The 20,633-nt window shown below is 55.1% G+C and overlaps 1 protein-coding gene across 1 annotated transcript in view; it reads left to right on the top strand.

Annotated features, from left to right (window-relative positions):
* Igsf21 (immunoglobin superfamily member 21) overlaps nucleotides 1-20,633 on the top strand; it is a 130,457-nt gene that overhangs the window by 91,580 nt on the left and 18,244 nt on the right. Inside the window, exon 4 of the mRNA XM_004637760.1 lies at nucleotides 4,775-4,893. Coding sequence (XP_004637817.1) covers nucleotides 4,775-4,893 — 119 coding nt within the window. The remainder of the gene's footprint in view (nucleotides 1-4,774; nucleotides 4,894-20,633) is intronic.

Here is a 20,633-nt window from a genome sequence, read left to right as displayed (position 1 = left end):
CCCACTCCACTGCCAAGTCCACTCTCCCAATTCTGGAAGAATCTAGGACTCTTCCCAGCGGAAAGACAGAGCCAAGAAGCTATAAAATCTTGCCAAGTAGGGAGAATGAGGGCTGCCTGGCTCCGCAAACCCCAGGCACCAGAATTAAGGGGCCATCTCAAAGCTTGGAGAAGGGAATTTAGGGAAATAAAAGGCCATTCTGTTTCTCCCAGCAGGGAGGAAGAAAGCATATGGCTTACCTGGAGAGGCAGCGAGGCTCAGAATAGAAATAGGAGCAGCAGAGGCAGATGCAAAGAGACGCCTGGAGCTCACATTGATTTGCTGGTGGAGGAGATGGGGCTGCACGGGAGAAGGGCAGAGAGGGATCCCTAGAGCTCGGGTTCAAATCCAGGCCCCCACCTGCTCACCCTGTGATCTTGGCCCTGGTACTGCATCTCTTTGTGCTGCAGTTTCCTCCTCTACACAATGGGGATAAGAATATCTCTCTTGTAGTACAGTAAGTAACCTAGTCTGCCTTAAGACCATGCCGTAGTGCAGCGGCAGCAAGTCTTCAGAGACCGGAGGTGTTCTCACTATGATGCCCACACTACAAACCTCCATAAATATTAGCCACCCATTCCCCATGGCTGGCATCTCACCAGACAGGTGTTAAGACGCTCACTGAACAGATGAAGAAATTGAAACTCAGAGAAGCCAAAAGACCCCACCTCGGGTCCCAGCTCCGCAGGTGTAGGGCCAAGGTGGGCACCTAGGCTCCTCACTGCTGGATCAGGAGGGTTCTGCTGACTTCCTTTTCAACAGGGATGCTTTTTGAGCACCTACTCTGAGCCAGGCTTGCCTCCTGGAGCTACCAGTCTGGGAAGAGAGGTAAGATCCTCTGTGTCCGACAGCCAATAGCAGGCAGGTGCTCCTGGGCAGAGGTGAGCCCCGCACACAGCGCTGGGCAACCCAGCTATCCTGCTTGGCCACGCAGGCTCCCAGCACACAGCCTGCAGGGCTCTAAGCATCTAGCGCATCCACGCCACTGGACATCCCCACCATGCCGGCTTCTAGCTAAGCCATCCCTTCGTTTCCTCCCAACAGCGCCCTGAGCAGTGTCACAGGTAGGGAAATTGAGGCTTGCAGAGATCACATGATTTTTCTCAGAGTCACAAAGCAGGACTGGAACTGAGGTAAGGGTCCAATGTTGATCACACGGCAGTCAAGTTCTGAGCTTTAAACCACCCTGCTGCACTACTGGGCCCAGGCGGCCAGAGGCTCACCATGCAAATGAAAGGGAAAGTGTGGCCCACAAAGCCAGCAGCACAGGCCAGGCTGGAAGTGCTCCGTGCCTTCCTGCAGCCACCGCCTCAAGGCTCAGCCTGGACCCGGCACCGGCAAAGTCTTACATACCTGCAACGGCCCTCCATCCTCACCCAGCCCCTGCTGAAGCCACAGCAAGTATCCCTGGCCTGGCTTCACCTGGGCAGAGGCATACCTGCCAGCAGGGACAGCCCACAGGGCCCCCATGCTTCCCATGCCCAGCTTTTCAAAAGCACAATTACTCGCCCTTCAGAGACGCTGTCAGTGTGGGTAAACTCCAGCCGCTAAACTGCATTACACTGATCTCTGCAGAAACCTTTGCAGTTATTAATAGTTTATTGATCTCGGCCCATTGCTGATGAGAGGAAGCCTTGCCCCCACCCCCTCGGTCCCTGCTGCCTGCGGAAGGCCTCCTATCCAGCATGCAGATCGATGCCACTCGCTTCTAGGGAAGGGAGTCTCCAGGCCGCTTAATCCACTTTAACAGGACAAGAGTGCGGGCAAAAGCTCAGGTTTTGATGAGGCGCTGAGAAGAGGTGGCTTGGTCGAAATCAAAGCCGGGACCTGGCAGCTGCTGGATCCAGATGAGGACAAGGGTTGCCTAGGAGTGCGGGGAGGGGGCGTTGGGGGAGCAGGGCTACGCCTGGATGCGTGATGTGGTTGGGGTGGAGAGAGCAAGCCCCTGGGCACAGGGCTGTCTATGATCTTGGCTACTCTTCTGTAATTCTGAGTTTCAGGATAAATACATCACCTTAATCAAATGGGAACATGGCACGGGCAGGGGGAAAGGGAGGCGCTGTGGCCAGGGTAAGGCTTTATCTCAAGAGCAGAGAGGGAAGTGAGTTAGGTCTGAGAACAGCGGCTCTGATCGGCATTTGGAAAGACCTGACTGCACCTGAGAACTGCTCTTCTGGGAGTGGGATAGAGGCAGAAAGCCCAGCAAATCCAGGGAGATAGGAACCTGGAAGGCCTGGGACTCACTCACTGACACGTGTGGGGAGGGAGGACAGGGCAGGGGTCATGTCATGGCAAGTGGGTGACCTGGGTGACTGGCCAAGGCCAGCCCACGTGTGCTGGGGAACCTGCAGGAACAAGTGCTGCTGCAGAAGAAAGAGTCCCGGGTGGGCTGCTGTCATCTCCCTAAGCCACCAATCCACGTGTCCCCCGAGCTGTCTCCTGTACCACCTGTGCGGTGTCACCTCTTTGTGTCGTCAAGCAGATTGCTTATTTTACTGTCACCTGAGCATGTCATCAGCGTAGCAGTTCTGAAGCATGTCACCTGTGTCGTTCTCACACAAACACATCTGCGTATATCACCTGTGTGACGGCTACCTGAACAAATCCACCTGGGTGTCAACCGTGTCATTGTCCTCTTATGACATCATTGGGGAGCTGCCAGCTACACACATCCCTCGAGGCTGTTTCTTTACATGCTCTCTGCACCCATCTCCTAGGGAAGTCACTTAAGAAGGCTGGCTCTAAAACAGACACCTGTGAGTGTCACCTAAACATGTCACTTCAGGTGACTGTCACTCAGTAACGCTGCCCGGCAGAAAAACTAGTTTTTCAGTCTGGCTGAGCTACAAACAAAGAAAATTGTTCTGAGGGGAGACAAGTCCCCTGCTGTTCCCATTGTCACCGTGCTTTCTTCTGGGAGGATGAGTGGAGGAGGTGGCTGTATCTTCCCAGAAAGATTCCCCTGACAAGCAGGACGCTTCTTTCTTCAATGACAGTGGGGAGACCAGATGTCAGGCTCGGTGTGTTCTATGCAAATGATGGCGTTGTTTATGCTAATCTGCGCTGGGCGGTGCGGAGGGGAGGGTGCTGGGGACTGGCTCGGCTCCATGTGACAGCAGCAGTGGGGGTGTTGAGGGGCAGAGTGAATCATGAGGAAAAGGTGGGAGGCAAGGATGGGGTGCAACAGCTTGGTAGAGGCAGATGAAAGAGAGGCTCAGCAGAGGGTGGCTTTCTGGTGTTGCTGCAGAAACTCCAAGATCTACCAAGTCACACAATCCTCGATGTTGGAACTATCCCAGCCTGGACCTTGTGTGTTTCGGGGGGTCACCCACATATCCTCCACGCAGGGGTGACGTGGCCACTGCGGTTCACCAGCTACAGACTCCAGATCTTACCAGGCAGGAACTCCCTCTCCTGGAAGGGCATAGCAGGACACCAGACTCAGCAAGGGCCCCTGTCCGTTTGGGCACAATACTCCTGCTCATGTTCCTGTGACATGATGCAACCAATTTCGTAGCACATCACCTTTTTGTTGATGAGGTACCAAGGATTGAACCCAGCACCTTCACACAGAGCTACATCCCCTGTCCATTTAAAACATTTTGTGTGTTGTTTATATTGAGACAGAATTTCATCGAGTCACCTCCGTTTTCTTACATGAGAAAGAAAGGATGGCTATAGCTACAAACAGGTGCAGAATCTGAATTTGATTCTCTCGGGCACCACGCTAGAGCTTCTCGTTCAACAGAGGAGTCAGGAAAGCGTCACTCTGTTTGCATTTTTCATGGAAGAAGAGAACAAATACACTGCCTCACTTTAGCATGATCTGACCCTGTAGGTCCTGTAGAAAGATCTAGAACCAGAGTCATCAAACTACAACAGTGCGGCCAAATCTAGCCCTTGGCCTGTTCCCCTCACCTGTGAACTGACACCGTTTTGAACATGTTTAAATGGTTGGAGGGAAAAAAAAAGCAGGCTATTTCATGGCGCATGTTCCTGCCCACACAGTCCGGGGCTCTGTGTGCTGCAGGACCGTGTTAAGCAGCTCTGACCCAGACCACAAGGGCAGCAGAGCCTGAACTATTTTCTCTCTGGCCTTCCAGAGGCAGAGCCTACATGATTAAGGAACAGTGACCAGCTCCCCTATGCCTTGTCCCCTGGGATGAGGGCTCTCTGGGGATAGGAGTTGTATGGTCTCCTTTTTCAACATCCCTAGGCAATGTGGAGACATAAAATCAAGTTGAATCATCTTAGTTCTTATAAGCTGTGGAGCGGGGGCATGATCCCCGCTTGTGCCTCACTTTCCACACTTATGAAGTGAGCTGCACATGGACAGCATCCTTGAGGGAGGAATGAGACCACACCTGCTCTAAGCCCCTGCTTCATGCTCGCTGCACGCTGAGTGTGACTCCTCTACGTCTGTCCTCCTACAACCTGCATGTGGCCCGTTATTAACCCAACAGCTACATGACTGCGGCAGGCCTCCCTGGGCATAGATTTGGCTTTATCAAAACAGCCTGTACCTTTGCCCTCAGCAGCGTGGAGCATGGGGGCCGCATGCAGCCGGGGAGCCACAGGTGTCTCTCCTCCTCCCAGTGCAGCCCAGGGACAAGAGGCACCCATGGTCTTTCATGGAGTGCTGATGAGTGGGGCTAGGTTGAAGTTAATTTCCTGAAGTGCTGCCCTGTGTGGCCCCACTGTGTGGAGACTCATCCTGTCCTCTGCCTTCCTTCAGGCTGCCTGAGGTCCGGATCTCGGACAACGGTCCCTACGAGTGCCACGTGGGGATCTACGACCGTGCCACGAGGGAGAAGGTAGTCCTGGCCTCAGGGAACATCTTCCTCAATGTTATGGGTGAGTACAGGTTGCTGGCCCAGCGTCATGAGCAGGAAGGCTGGGGTGGGGGTGGGGTGCATGCCTGCATGGAGCACGTGCAGAAGAGCCAGCTGCCTGATGAACACCTGTTGTGCCAGTCTAGGACCCTCTTCCCTCTTCTGCCTGTGCCCTGGAGGAGCCCCAGGCCAGGCTAAGTGACGTACAGAGATCTGATGATCTCTGTGTGACCTTTCTGCTGTCCACGCTGAGCTGTGGGGGACATGGAGCCTGACCTCATCCCCAGGGACGCTCAGGAGCCTGGCATTTGTGGGACTCTGGCTGGGACATGATGAGAGACTGAAGAAGGAGGCAAGGAAGGAAAGAAGGAAGGAAGGAAGGAAGGAAGGAAGGAAGGAAGGAAGGAAGGAAGGAAGGACAGATGGACCGACCCACCCCTGGGAAGCAGGCTGACTCTTGGCCTCTGTGTCCACCTCCGTAAGGTGCATGAGGACACAGGCCTCAGGGACCACCATGGACCACCCAGCTCTCTGCTTGGTGGCCTGACATAGACCCAAGGAAGGACACCAGGGAGGTGCCTGCCATCAAGAGCCCACAGTAGGGACCCCCATTTGGCAAGTGTATGGGGGGTACCCCTGCGGGGACCATCCCAGAGCCTGGGGTTGGAGACGCTGCATCTCTGCTGCTGCTCACTTGCCACACGGCAGCCATCTGCCCCTTCCCAGAGGCTCCTTCCCTCCCCTTCCCCAAGCCACCTAGAGATATAGAAGGACCAGTGATGAACGAAACAGTCTCTGGGGCTGGCAGTAAGGATCCTGAGCTCTCACCTCAGTCCCTGGGCCCAGCGTCATGAGACACATCTGTGTAATGGGGATAGCAACATCTGTCTCTAGCTGGGCAGTGTCTGTGGGCTAGGTCATCTCCACCCCAGCCTCACTGTCTCCATTTGTAAAACAAGGGTGTGGCCTGAGCAGTCTCAGAGGAACCCCAGGTCTTGCCGGGTGTACACTGCAGACTCTTCTGCAGGACCGCTGGGACTCGGCCTTGACTCTGGGCTCTGTGTCCTCAAATTTTCTTATCAAATGATATTTACCAGAAAAGGAAAGCCTGCGGCTCCTCAGCAATCGATGAAAGCACAAAGGCCCTGTTGAAAGCTCCGATCTGGGGAAATTGAAATCCTCCAAAGGCCAGACCTCTGAAGGGACATTGATCCTGCCGCGGTGGCGGCACAGGGCCTGTTCTGGCTTCCGGTGGAGCTGAGCTGGGAAGAGGCGGCGGCTCCTCTGATGTGTGAGCCAGGAGCCTTCCCTGAGCTTAGCCGGGGAGCTAGCAAGGAACAAAACTCAGTTTGTACCTGCGAGGGGCTCTTGGCACTTGGTGGCAGCTAGTTTGTGGAAGGGGGTCTCTAAGCTAAGTGCTTTCCATTGGCCTATTATATACTGCAGTGCTCACACCCACCTCCAGGTTGAGCCCTGTTCTCAACAGGGGCCCAGACATAGCAAGCCACTTGCCTAAGGTCACACAGCCTGGATCACAAAGCTTTCCAATGCTGTCGGGTAGCTCTGCATTGCTGTCAGACGTGAGGTACTGACTCCGGAAATTCAGGGCATCCCTGGACAGGATTCTCCTTGGCATGGCACCCACGCATCATGCTCAGTCCTGGCCAGGATCCAGGAGGCTGCGTGGACAGCAGCTGAGGCTTTGGGATGAAGGCCATGTCTTCAAAGGCCACCCCTCCCCAAGGCGCATGCTTCCCACTATACCCCAAAGTGGCCTCAGGACTAAGACAGGTTTGGACCAGGTGACCCTGAGCTCACTCCCAGCTCTGACATCTGTGAGTCTATTATACCACTGAGATGAGGAAACTGAGGCACAGAGCGGCCGCATGGGGCTGACCCCGAGTACAGACAGCCTTAGGGTCCCTGCTGAGCGAAGGGCAGTGCTGCTGGCCCACTAAGACTCCTTTCCCTCTGTGTCCCCAGCTGGGGACAGCAGCCACTGTGATTCCACTCATTGAGTCACTGGTGGGATTCAGAAGGCTCTGCAGGAGGCTGAGGCTGCAGAGGTCTTGGTCTGATGAAACAGGTACCCCAGGGCACCCATCCTCACCCACCCACCTGGTGCCCCCAACTGCAGAGTGAGGCTGAGCCAGGGATTCAGGGTTGGACCCTCCCTGGTACAGCACCACCGTGGTGCTCACCCACTGCTCAGAGGACACTGTGGTTGTCACTGTCTGTCCCCTAAGGGGCAGGCACATTCTTGCTTATGGTGTCTAAGGGACCTCCTGCCCCAGGTGACAGGTTTCCCTGTCCCTCCCTTGCATGTGACCCTGGCATGTGAGCTCCTGGATTCTAATACTTCCTTTTCTAGGATCTCCAGGATGCACTGTGAATGGGGCAGGACTGTGCTCAGAGGTGGGCAGGACCAAGAGTGCACATAGCTGTCCTTGGCCAAGGGCCAGGATATGAACGAATGAATGTGAATGGAGGGCTGGCTCCTGTGGAGGCTGGATGGGCTTGGAGCTGCCCATCCTACAGCTTGGCCTGGGCCAAGCCAACGGTGCTCTCAAGTTCTCAGAGGACTCTGCTAGCACCAGCCCAGGACCACATTTTGAGAACCCCTGGCCTGAACCGCTGAGCACTTCCAGAAATATTATCTCTAAATACATCTACCCCTTGGTGGATAGTTCTCCCTCCATTTTTCCGCTTACGTCCGCATGCTCACTTACATGCAGATGCATTTGCATTTCTCCCGCCTCCAGCTGCACCTTGCCTCACCCCTGATGCAGGATGATGTCTTCTTCCCTTGGCAATAGAAGTTGAGGACACAGTGGTTTGGTTCCAGATCCTAGATTCCCCATGCGACCGTGGGTTCATTAGCCTCCCTGGATCCCAGTGTTCCTATCTATAAGACAAATTCATGGCCAGATTCTAAGCTTCCTAGGGAATTGGACACCTACCTCCTAGGCTGGCTGGAGGGTTTAATTCAATCAGGTTTAGGCTCCATGGGGAAATCAGTCAAATGGACTCTGTATTGACCAGCTTTCTGTTGCTGTTACAAAATACCTGAGGAAAACAACTTAAAGGAGGAGAAGGTTATTGCAGTTGATGGTTTCAGAGGGTTCAGGCCATGGCTGCTGGGCTTCATTGCTTTTGGGCCCGTGATGTGTTGAGCATCAGCATGGGGAGAGTATGGGGGAGCAAAGCTGCATACCTCGTGGAAGACAGAAGGTGACAGACAGCACAGGGCAGGGGCACACTGTGATATGGTGCCCTTCCTCCAGCCTTCCTCCAGCCAGGCCCCGCCTCCTAAGTTTCTATCACCTCCCCATGGATTAAGGGAGGTCAGCGCCTTCATGGCCCAATCCCCTCCTGTGGGAGACACTTCCTATCTACACATAACAGGCGGCATTGTTTTCCTCATCACTGTCTCTCCACCCCCCTTAGGCACAGTCCCTTGCCTCTGTGTTTGGCCTTCCTGTTTGCGCCAAGGTCCTTATACCACCCTCAGCAGTGACTTCCTGAGAGAGCACAGCTCCAGGCACCTGGCTCCCTGGTAGCCCATGGGGTCAATGTCACAGTCCACCCTTCAATTTCTGTGGCTTCTGCACCCAGAAAGGCTACCAACAATGAATCAAAAGGGGTGGGGGGATTGGTATTTTGGGGGAAGAGTCTACAGGGTGTTCAGGGTCTCACTACTAGATGGGACTCATAGTGATCTGCCTGTTTACAGCCTCCCAAGAGCTGGGATTACAGGCACGCGCCACCATGCCCAGTCTCAATTGCCATCTCAGCCTGCCCTGGGGATGAGGCCTGCACAGCAGGCTGGGGATCAAACCCCTGCCCCTGTGCCTGTTTTAAACATCACAATCTGTGCATCATCCTGTCTGTGACACTGCAATAACTTCACACACACACACGCGCGCGCGCGCGCACACACACACACACACACACACACACACACACACCCCTTTGGAGGAGTAGAGATCACGGAGTGCTGGGGTCTCCCCTGTGCCTCAGGACACCTAAGCATGTAGCAACCACACCCCCAAATTTGGGACCTGAAGGGAGGCTCACAGAGCAAGGGCACAGCCAGAGCTCCTGACACTAAAGCAGTCCACCTGGCCTGTGGCATTCGGCACATCCCTTCCCAGGCCTCTGGTGGAGAATAAATGCAAAAGCAGCCGTCATTTCACACCTAGCACATCACAATCTGCAATCTGCGGTGGGGAGAGACATTTGGGAGCCCCGGGGGTGACAAGGAGGGCATGTGCTGCAGAGTCATTAAAATGTTTTAATCTGAGCTGCCAGTGTCGGAAGCCAATCTGAAGGTTGCATGCTAGGCCCTTGAAAGATATATGCAGCCCCAGAAGGATATCGAAGGCTCTTCTTGGGGTGCAGCCATGGTAAGAGCATGCTGCGGGTACACTGTGACAATCAATTAAGTGCATTCAGGCCTGGCGCCTCCCGAAGTAGAAAGGCTCTGGGCTTCTGGTTCCCTCAGAGAGGCAGAGCAGCCATTTGTTCTCTGCCACAGACCTGCAGCTGAGAGTCGGGGCCACCTCCCCCCACCTACCCTGTGCTCAAGCCTTGGCTGATTTGTGACCTCCATGGTAACCTTGGAGGTGGGCGTGGTCACTGCCTGGGCCAGATGAGAAAATAGAGGCTCTAGACATTTAGGGGACCTACACACGACAGTGAGAGAGCTGCCCAAACTAGAACTGGAACCAAACAAGCACCCTGACTCCTAGGGAAACATCCATACCTTTGACATAAAGGCTGTCAGTGGCTTGGTTTTCTGGAGGTTTTTTGTTTCATTTTGTTTTGTCCTTTTGAGACAGGATTTCACTCTGTAGTCAGGACAGGATTTCACTCTGCAGTTCAGGCATTCATGCTGGCCTTGAACTCACTTTGTAAGGCTGTCAGTGCTGCAATGTGAACTGAGCGTTGGACACAGTGAGTGAGGACCTCATCAAGACCGAACCCTGACTGGGAACACCGGCCGTGTTGAGGGTTGCTTGTCCCTCAAGAACCACAGGAATCCAGGGGGAGGAAAGAACCCCTGTGCCCTCATTCCTGCGCTCCACTGCCCATCTCTGGTTTTCTCATTCACTGCTACTCAAGAGCCCCTCACTGCTCAGACCCTCTGCAAAGAGCCCTGACCTTGGTGTCCAGCAGGACCAGCAACCAGATCTGGGACTGAGAGCAGACGTGGCTCTCCTGGCAGCGCCTGCCGATCTCCTGCACACTTGAGCCAAGTGGAGATGACACAATTGCATTCCTCTGAGGGCGTGGTACAGGGCACCAGGCAGACCCAGCACGCTCTGGTGCACAGGGCAGTCAGGAGGCAAGAAGGGTCAGGGGTCCAGACCACTGGTCAGAGACCCGGGAAGTCCCTGACCAGGCTTGGCTGTAAGCTATGAAACACAGCTGCAGCCCCTTGTGCATCCCAGGGCTTCTGCTGGGGCAGGAATCTATCAGCTCCTTCCTCTGCCTGGTGCCTGAGTGCCTGAGGCATCTGCTGGGCTAGGGGCGATTATGTGAACTGGCCCTAGGGGACTTCAGTGGTCACAGACCCTAGTTGGGCTGCAGAAGAAGCCTGGGCAGGTGGGGATCCAGGCTAGAGCTGCAGAGAATTTGGGGCTCAGAGAAGAAGCGATATAAACTAAAACCTCCACCTCTGCCTCCAGAACCTCCAGGACTGTTTTTGGGGGGTTTTTTTGGGGGTTTTTTGTTTTGTTTTGTTTTGTTTTGTGGAACCAAAGATTGCACTCAGGCCCTTGTGCTTGCCAGGGAAGCACTTATTCCACTGAGCCATCTCCCCAGCCCCACCTCCGGGACTCTGAAAAGCAGCTAATGCTGGGCAGGCCCACAGCCAGTCCTCTCCCTCCTTGTCCCCTATCCTACTTCACTGAGTAAGGGACATGCAAACGACCCATAGCCTCCCAACTAGAAAAAGAGGAAGCTGGGTAACCCTCAGGTGGAGAATTCTCCCTCCGCTTGGTTAAGTAGAATGTAAACCAGGATCAGACTTCCTCAGTGAGCCCAGGAATGGCTAAAGATATGAGCTTTGGAGTCTGACATAAACTTTCCACCCACTTCTGCAACCAATACTGAGAAAGGCAGCTAATATTTATCGAACATTTACTACACACCAAGCACATTCTGTATAGCACCTGCTATGTCATTTATGACAGCCCTTTAAGAAGGTTCTGTCACTTCTTTCCTCATTTCACAAGCATGAAACCCAGAAATGGATTTGGCTGAGGTCACAGGCCTGGCAAGGGTAGAAACAGCCGTACCCCTGGAACCTGGCTACTGAGTGGACCCGACCACCGCATGCAGCCACCTCTAATGGGGATGTGGCATTTGGCAGGGTATTTGATCTCCCTGGACCTCAGTTTCCCTATCTGTTAAATGAAAGTGACACAGTCCAGCAGGTGCTCTTTAAGCCAAGCAGTGGCAGCTCTGTCCCCACCTGGGTGCTGGCCTGAGTCCTCGCCCCACCTTCCAAGTCTTGCTAGGACTCTTATTTCTCCCTGGCTGAGGGCTACTGAAAGAGGCAGAACAGATAGCATAGTTACAGGGACAGACAGCTCTGGGGCTGGAAGCTGGGATCATCATCCTGAGGGCAGATATGACAGAGCCAGGCGGGGACATGGATGCAGTGGCTGTGCTGAAGGGGCTTCTCCAGGCAGAAGCCCCAGGGTATGGGGGACAACTGGAGAGGCAGGGACAGATGTGGGAGCCAGGCTGGACCTGGCATTCCGCAGAGGTGCTCTCTGAGAGGCTCTGGGGACCCACGTGGTGCTGCTCTGCAGGAAACAGGCTGTGGGGGTGCAGCGCCAGGGCTGCAGGGCCAAGGGCCTCCCCAGGGGTGCCCCTGCCAGCTGGAGCGTTTGGGAAAGGCAACTAGGTGGGTGACATGGGCCAGAGACAGCTGCCAGTCTGGGAAGACAAGGCCAAGGTCCTCCACGCTGGACATCAGCATGTTCAGAAGCCAGAAATGATGGCCCTGAGTGTGTGGTATGGCTGGGGGCATGGAGGACACCCACTCTGCTGTCTGCCCTCCTGCACACGGGCCTCCCACCGTTGGGGTCACCAGCTGAGAGCCAGTTTGGAGAGGGGCAGACAGATGGGTTTGGGGCTCAGAGGAGCACTTTGAAGCTAACCGGGTCATCTAGCAAGGACAGTCACTTCCCGGCGTCAGCCCCACAGGTCCTAGCCTACGGACTGGCTTCCAGCCGCCTCCCTCACCGCCCATACAGCCTGCAAAGGCGTCGCGCCCTTGAAGTTGCGCACCGCACAACCCGTACAGGCTGACGCCTCCCTGTGGCTGTCCCACAGTCCTCCTGCCGTGCGGCAGGGTAGGGGAAGTCTCAGAGCTCAGCGAGGTCAGGGGATGCCCCACCTCAGTGCAGAGGGAGCTGAGCTCAGGTGGCTAGGATCCCGCCACTTTCCAGGAAAAGATGCTTGAGGGAGGCAGAGGCGCCATCTCTGTGTGGGGCGTTAGGGTAGCCATGCCTTCCCTCCACAAGAAGGGTCCTGGCTGCAGCTGGGAAGACAGGTGGGGAGCAGGAGCCCCGTTTTACAGAGGAGGAAACAGTCTGCTAGTAAAAGATGCATCGAATTTGATGATCGCTGCTTTCTCTGGGGGAAATGGAAGCCCCCAGCTGGGGACAGAGCCCAAGCTTTTCAGTAACTAAGGAGGCAAGCATGGTAAAGAATGCTGGTAATTCCAGCTACTCAGGAAGCTGAGGCAGGATGGCAAGTTCGAGGCCAGCCAGGACAATTTACTGAGAACTTCCTTCAAAATAAAAATTAGAGAGGGTCAGGGACATAGCCCAGTGACAGAGTGCTTATCTAGTGTGCAGGAGGCTCTGAGTTTAACCACCAACAGGAAGGTGGGGGTGGAAGGAGGGAGGGAGGGAGGGAGGGAGGGAGAAAAGGTGGAAGGGATGGAAGGGAGGGATGGAGGGAACTAAGGCCTGGGGAGATTAAATGACTTGTTGAAGGTCACACCGCAGGAAGTGGCAGAGTCCCCAAACCTGGGCAAACTGGCTCTGGGGCCTCTCTGCAGCCTTTCAGGAAACGACCCAGGACACCCTCCAGAGCCAGATGGGAGAACCTCCTGTGCTCCCTGGAATTGCCCAGCAGGTAGCTGTGGTGCCCCAAGACCTTCATCAAGGACTCCCCTCCTGTTGTAGATCCACAGGGCTGCGGCCTCCCCACCACCAGGCAGGCCTGCAGTGCACCGGTAAACACTGACTGGAGTTAGGTCAGCTCCGTGCTTTATCCTCTCCACCGCTGGAAGCCGGATTTAGTGGCTCCGCAGAAGGTAAACTTCCTCTCCCCGGGAGAGGCCCCTTAATTACCAGTGATATGTGGCTGTGGGACTGTGGCGCCTCAGGCCATGATTTAAGGAGCAGATAGGCAACGGGTTACAGATGTACAGGGTTACAGAGGCTGAAGTGCAGCCCCACGAGCTGGGCAAGGCCATGGGGGGGGCACGGCCAATGGGGCGGCATGGCCATCTGGGGGGACACTGCCTGAGGCAGTCCAGCCACCTCCTGTAGAAGGCAAAACTGAGACCAAGATCAAACTGCGCATCAGCTTAGCCTAGGGCTCAACTGCCCTGACTCTGCCATCAACTTTGAGTGGATCCCTGACTCAGTTTCCCCAGCTGTCCAGGAGGAGACTGGGTTACTCCCCCCCCTCTAGGGCATAGTAATCACGATAATCTCCGAAACAAACGCTGATGCCCCTGGGCGCTGATCAGGAGTCAAGCTTCTGCGGGAGCGCAGGCTCCCCCAGGGATGTTCCCTTGCTCCACCTGCACGGCATCCCACAAACTGAGCAGGACTGTTTACTCCCATGTCACAGCCAAGGAAACCGAGGCCCACAGAGATGAGGCCACTTGCCCAAGGAGATCCAAGCCACTCTGTCTGTGTCCAGAGCTTGATCTGGTACATGGTGGTGTGGCCCCCAAGAAGTCCGTGGTGCAGGGAAGTGGGGGGCACACAGGCAAAGTCCAGCAGCAGGACAGGGAGCTCGGGAGGAGCAGGAGAGGCTCTGGAAGCCTTCCTGGAAGAGATGACCTGCAGATACTCTCTGGATTTGGGTGTGGACACAGGACCAGAGGGGCTACAGCAGGAGCTTTGTGGCTATACCAAGGTAGGGAGCCAAGGCATAGGACAGAGAAGTGGTGAGAGGTGACAGGGGCATGCATGGACTGACTGAATGGCTCTCATTTGTTCAGTGTTTGGTTGATGCCGGGCCCAGGTCAGTACTTTACTTAAAGCTCACATGAGACCTGTCTAGTCAATACTGTAGTGATCCCATTACACAGATGAGGAGACTGAGGCCCAGGAAGATGATAAAGAACTTGCCAAGCTCACATAGATACCCAGTGACAGAGTTGGGATGTGATTATTGGCATCCTGGCCCCCGAGCTCCTAGAAGGTCCAGTTCAGGGCCCAATCCTGCAGGGGAGGGCAGGGGACATCTGCCTGCTGTCCATGTGGAAGGAGATCTCAGTGACGTCCATCATGGGATGTAGGACTCCATACCCAGGGCATCTGGGCACAGATAGGAGGGCGGAAAGGCCACTTCCGGGGATCAGTGCTGTGCTGAAGTCAGAGATGGAATGGGCAACCAAGGGCCCGGCTCAGGGACTGAGGCAAGGCCAGGAGAGAGGCACAGGTGCCCCCACCCACACGCCCCCAACCCAGCCCCTCGCCCACCCAGCACTTGGGTCCCTCTGAGCATGAGGCTTCACTGCCTTATCCAGCTCTTTAAAAGGACAGCATGCAGTGGCTGTGTGGAAGTGTGGAAAGGCAAGCAGAGACTGACGGTTCTCGTGGAACCTCGGTGGCGGGCGCACAGGGGCTCCTGGGACGATGGGCCGAGCCTTCTCATTGCGGACTGGGGTGGAGGGATGGACAGTCCCTTCCTATGGAATGGAATTTCCAAAACTGTTTTATGACCCACTGGCAGCAGGGATGAGTGACCCGCCCTCGGCCTTAGGACCTCAGTCCTGCTGTGCTGCTGAGACAGGAAAGCAGGTAGCCGCGGTGCCTCCTGGGAAATCTCTTGCCAGCTGGGGGATGGGCAGGAGTGATCGCAGCCTTGGTCCAATGTGAGAGGATGACGTGGCAGGGTGGTCCAGCTTAGGAGACTATTATCAGGTGCCAGGGCCTTTAGACATTATCTGCTTCCCCCCACCCCGGCTGTTTAAATGGGTAAACTGAGGACAGGAGGGAAAGACACAGAGACATCATGGCTGAAGCCTCAGCAGAAGCCTTGGCCTATTGACTTCCAGTTAATTCCTTTGCCCCAGATGTAATCGTGAGCTGAAAGAGCAGGAAGATTGAACTTAACCGTGCACTTACCGAGTGCCAAGTGCACTGCATTGATGCCATCCTCGAGACTGTGGGCTGGCTGGGGGCAGCTGCCACTGCCCGGGCACTGAGAGACAGTAACACCTGAAGATCGGGGCCAGGAAAAGACCTGAGTCCAAAATTCAGCCAAGCACGGTTTCGACTGAATTCTGGTCACCTTCAGGCCGTTTTTTTTTTTTTAACATTTATTTATTGTGTGTGTGTGTGTGTGTGTGTGTGGCCAGCTCAGCCCACCAGGGGGCGGGGCTGGCTGGCATGTGGTGCTGGGGGATCGAACCACGGTCCCTGTGCTTTGTCAAGCTTGTTTCAAGTAGGTGCTTTAGACCACTGAGCCATCTCTCCAGCCCCAACCTTCAGGCCATTTGACCCATCAGAAGCCACGGACCCTCTGTACTTGTTCTCTAAAAGTGGCCCAAGGTGACAGGTGCCCTTGTCATCCCTGTTCTCTGGGCAGAGCCCAGGAAGCCGAGCAACTGTCTCCAGGTCACCCAGCTGCTAAGGTCCCCAAGCTCTGCACGTGCAACAGTACTACTATTCCAAGCCCCAGGCCACTCTGCTCTGTGCGTGAAGGGCCACGGTTCTCAGGGAAGCGACAAGGGTATACCTTGGTGGCCGTGGAGGGCCCCCAGCCCCAATCCCCACTGCTTAGTGGGGAACGAAGAGCCCCAGCTGGGTGCTGCTGCCCCTGGCCAGGTCTCTAATAAGCCTCCCATTTGCCAGGGCCTCCCAAACTTTCTCAGGCTTTTACACTCTTCTTCATAAAGCTGCAAATTTAGCACCTGGTGAAACTACCCGTGTGTGTAATATATACCTCTGGGGTATATTGAAAACATCCCCCAAATTGGCCAGGCTTGCTGCTGTTTAAAACGAATTCATGTCACACCCCATAGATTTCATCTCTGCACAACGGCACCTATTTGCGGGGCTTAAACATGCTCACTCCATCGCCACATAAATTCCAGTGGTGGGAAGGGAAGGACCTAGGGGCTGCTCCAGCTGGCAGAACCCCAGGGGTGGAGGGTGGGGGGTCCACGTGGGACTGGCAGCTCAGGAAGCCAATCAGAAAATTGGATTATTGACAAACAGCCAATCAAGATGTGAGTACAAAATTACTTCCAGCTGTGGGAGGAGGGGCCTTTGGAATTCTGTGGTCCTTTGAGCCAATCAGTGTCTGGGGCCAGGAAGGCGTGGTTGTTATTACCCCTAATTTAGAGCTTATATAGTTTAAGGCCGTGATTTTCACACTTAACCCTGTTCAAAGCTGAGTACCTGATCTGGAAGCATGCTAGGGAGTTTGCATTTCCTGCAGACTTCTAGAGGCTTACGCTCCTGATCCAGGGGGCACACTTCGAGGACCACCCGGTTAAAGGAATAGTGCGGAAAACAGCACTGCGTGAAAATCCGGGTCCAACACAAACTATCTAGCGTTTCCCCCTCCGCCCGCTGCTCTCCCAAAGCAGAGAGATCCCGTTTGGAGCTGTTAATTTTATCTTCTACGCTGTCGAAACACAACAGCTGGCAGGGGAGGGAAAGGCAGGGGAGGGGGGGGGTGCAGGCGCCCTCATGGGGTGAGGCCACTGAACCCCCCCAATGGCTGTTTCGGAGTGGGGGGCTCCCAGGTCAGGACCTAGAGCCCTCCACCCGTGTCACCGCCCCAGGGTCAGGAGGGGCGAGCTCAGTTCAGCAGTGGCTGCATGAAAGGGTCTGTCGCAGCCACGTAAGAACAGATGCTGAATTATCTCTCCTGTTACCAGTGGCGACGCCACTTGGGGACTTCTGTTGGGCCGTTGCTTTCTTGGTTGCTGGTGGTGGTGGTGCTTTGTTTTCCTGTTAGCTGCTGCGACTGTTCAGCTCAGTATTTTCATAAACTGGAAAGTGGCACTACCACCTCTGCCCTTTTTTTTCCTAGCTGGAGCCCCCACCCCTGGTGGAATCCTTTTCTCCAGGCTTCTGCTGCAGGGAGTGGGGTCTGGGGAAGGCTTGGCCCTTCCCTTCCACGTTGGGTGGGAAACTTGTCGGTTAGACAAACACCTCTTGAGCAAATCTATATATGCCGGGCTTTGGGAAAGGTAACAAGAACCGGAAGAGAGTCTTCCTGTCATGGCGCTTGTGTCCTGGGGAGGGGGTTGTCGGAGGAAGACACAGTGTGCAACCCTCATGTGAAAGGGCCACATGCTATGACCCGTCCCATGAGGAAAACAGGCAATGTGCTGTGACCAAGGACAAAGAGAAGCTTAGCTCAGGCTGGGAGGGGATATGTAAGCTGAGCCGGGAGAGAGGAGCAGGACACGGCTGTGCCAAACAGTGAGTAGAGGATTTTACGGAGCGGTCCCAGCACATGCAAAGGCCCTGGGGTTAGGGTGAGCTTGGAGTGGTTCATGAACCGGAAATCAAAAGAACAAAAGGAATTAGTATGTCCACAGTGTGCTGGAGAGGGTAGGTATGGTCACAAGGAGCCTGGAGATGGGGCGGGGGGTCAGGACCCACAGCATTTTGGCATCTGCAGGATGCTTTTCATAGGGAAAAGGAAAAAAATAAACAAGGATGGGAACGGAGCTACCTTTGAAGCAGCCGGCATGAGTTCTGAGGCTCAGGTGAAGGCAGATGGGCTGTGGCCCCCAGCGAACACAGAGGCAATCCAGTGAGAGACAGAGGGGTCTGGGACAGAAAGACAAGCAGCTGTGAATACTGTGAGTACAGGAGGCTCCAGCCACCCAGGGGAAGAAAGGCCTGCTCCAGGCGACTCGCACAGCCAGAGTGGGGAAGCAGGGAGGACTTCCTGGAGGAGGCATACGCTTGGGCAGCATCTTGAAAGGTCAGGGAGAAAGGGACAGATGGAGGCCGTGGGGTTAAGAAAGGAAAATGTGAGGAAGAGCCTAGCAAGGAAGAGAGCAAGCTAAGGAAGAAGGGAGGCGGGAAGGAAGGAGGACAGAAAGGAAGAAATTAACATCAGGAACATGAAGGGACATTTATTTTCCCGGACAACTCTTGTACTAAGAGGGCACTTTTCACTTTTTTTGAAATACAGCGTAATGACTGGGAGCTGAGTGAGGAGAAGGGCAGTCGATAGAACAGGCACGCTGAGAGGGAAGAATGGATTTTTTTGCAAAAAATATAATTTTGAATGTCTCTCCCTTCCCCCACTCTCCCCGAAATCTAATTGATTGCCTCCTCATGATAGTGATAAATGATGCTCGTGCAGGGGCGCACTGAGCAACTCCACAGAAAGCTACCCAAGGAACAGAAGAGATCACCCCTTCCTCCTAGGAGGGACCGAAACTTCTTCTGCGTTCCTCCCAGCCAGGGAGGGGTGCAGGCGGGGGGCCGAGAGAGGTAAGAGGGGCAGCCTCTTCTGCCCGTTCAGCCCTGTGCTGTCCTCCTGTGAGTTTCTCTGCACCCTCTAATTCTCCTCTCTAAAATTCCTGGATGTCGAAAGGCTGGTAGGGTTTGTGTCATCGAGCCCATTTGATGGATGGGAGACGAGGCCCATCCACTGATTGGTCCACAATCCCATGGGGTACTGGTGGCCAACCTAGGCTGGAGAGCTGGGGACTCTCAGGTGGGCCTCTTGGTGCGGAGGAGTCTTGAACCCTGAAAGCACAATTAGACACGGACACTGGCTGACCACCGCCCTGTTCCACAATGCTGGGGTCTCTCCAGGTTAGTTTCCTGTTCCCGAATTGCAAAGGTCACAGGATGAGTCACCGTGTAAGGAAGAGCAGCCACAGATCTCCACAGTGAGTCATGATGACCAAAACAAACTTGGGCTTACAGACAAAAACAGGCCATGTTTCAGGGGTGATTTCACACCACCGGTCACCTGAGCCTTACCACGCTGTGTGGATGTTAGCTGCTGGGTCTCAAATACCTTCAATCCCTGCATCCCGGAATGGTTTCGGGAACGGGGCCACAGAGTGCACTGTACCACGTCACTGAATGTTCAGTGGGAAGCCACTTCCCCTTACCTGGCGCTGGGCAGACACTTGCAGGGGCGATTCTGTCCACTGAAGGCAGAGTGGGCACCCAGGTGGAATGGACACTGGGTGGAGTGTCATAGTGGTGGCTTTGGCTGGGCCCCGGCAACATGCTTACCTATGGGGTAGCCCCTCCTGCTGCCCAGGGCCAGGGAGCAGCGGGATAAAGTGTGCAGATTGATTAGTGACCCGGAAGCTCTGTTCAGGACTATGTTCTTATCACTGTGGTGGTGATGGTGGTGGTGATGGCTATTGCCGTGGTTCCTTCCCAGGGCAAAGTGTGCCTTGGTGCTACATAGGTGGGTGCCATGGGTGTGGTTACTTCCCGCCCCAGAGGGCACAGCCAGGCCCTCCTGGACACAGGAGAGCGGGAAGGCTGGCACGTCACACATTGTGCCTGCTGGTGGTGCTGGCTCATAAAGGAAGGTTTGGTGAATGGGAGTCCTTATTGAACATCCTTGCCCCCGTATGTCCCCTGGCTGTCCTCTGAAGGCAGGTAGGTGGCTTCAAGTCGCCCTCAGGTCATCCTGCTCCTCCCAGAGGCTGTCCTTATACTCAGGAACATTTGTGTCCAGCTTGGTCAGAGATGGTCACAGGGAAGAGGATGGCGATGAGAAATAGGGATAGGGTCGGGGTTAGGGGTGAGTGGAGGCGGACCTCAGGACAGAGATGGAAATGGAGTCGGGGTGAGGATGATGCCGTGTGACGGGAGTGGAGGGGGCTGGAAGTGGGAGTGGGGTGCATTGGAACGGGGATGGGACAGAGACAGAGATGAGGACAGGGTGTGGGATGGAGATGGGGATGCAGATGTGGTTAGGGATGGGGATGGGGGTGGGGATGGGATGGAGATGATGGTGGAGATGGAGGTGGGGATGGAGCTGGGGCGCAGGTGTGGAGGGAGTGGGGCAGGGATGTGATGGGAACTACTAAGGGTGGGAGGGTAGATCAGGAGCCTAGGAAGTGGTGGATCATAGGGAAGAGTGCTATACTTAGTCAGGGGAGGAATACGAGGAACGAAAGGGGAGGCGGTGTTCGCCACGTGAGCTGGAGCACCCAGAGGCAGCCAGGGACTCCCAGGTGTAGACACTTTTCTGATGCTGAAGCCAGAGCCCTCCACTGAGTGACAGGAGGCCAGATGCACAGTGACATTTCCCAGGACACCATGCTTGGGAGAACATCGGCGGGGAGAGTGCGGCACGGCCTGCCCCATAGGAGCAGCTCCGCCGTGTCACCGTCCACACCACTGAAACCTGTTATTGTCTCACAAGCCTGATTAACTGTACGTATCGCTAATGCCTGCACAGAAATATAACAAGGGACAGGAACACGGCTCCCAATCAGGGCATTGTGCGGGTGGCGTGCAGATCTCCAGAGCGGGGATGTGTCTG

The sequence above is a fragment of the Octodon degus genome, unplaced genomic scaffold, assembly GCF_000260255.1.
Source record: "Octodon degus isolate 3935 unplaced genomic scaffold, OctDeg1.0 scaffold00092, whole genome shotgun sequence".
In the NCBI taxonomy this organism is placed as follows: domain Eukaryota; kingdom Metazoa; phylum Chordata; class Mammalia; order Rodentia; family Octodontidae; genus Octodon; species Octodon degus.
The sequence above is the reverse complement of the archived record's forward strand: the minus strand, read 5'-3'. Positions and strand labels throughout refer to the sequence as shown.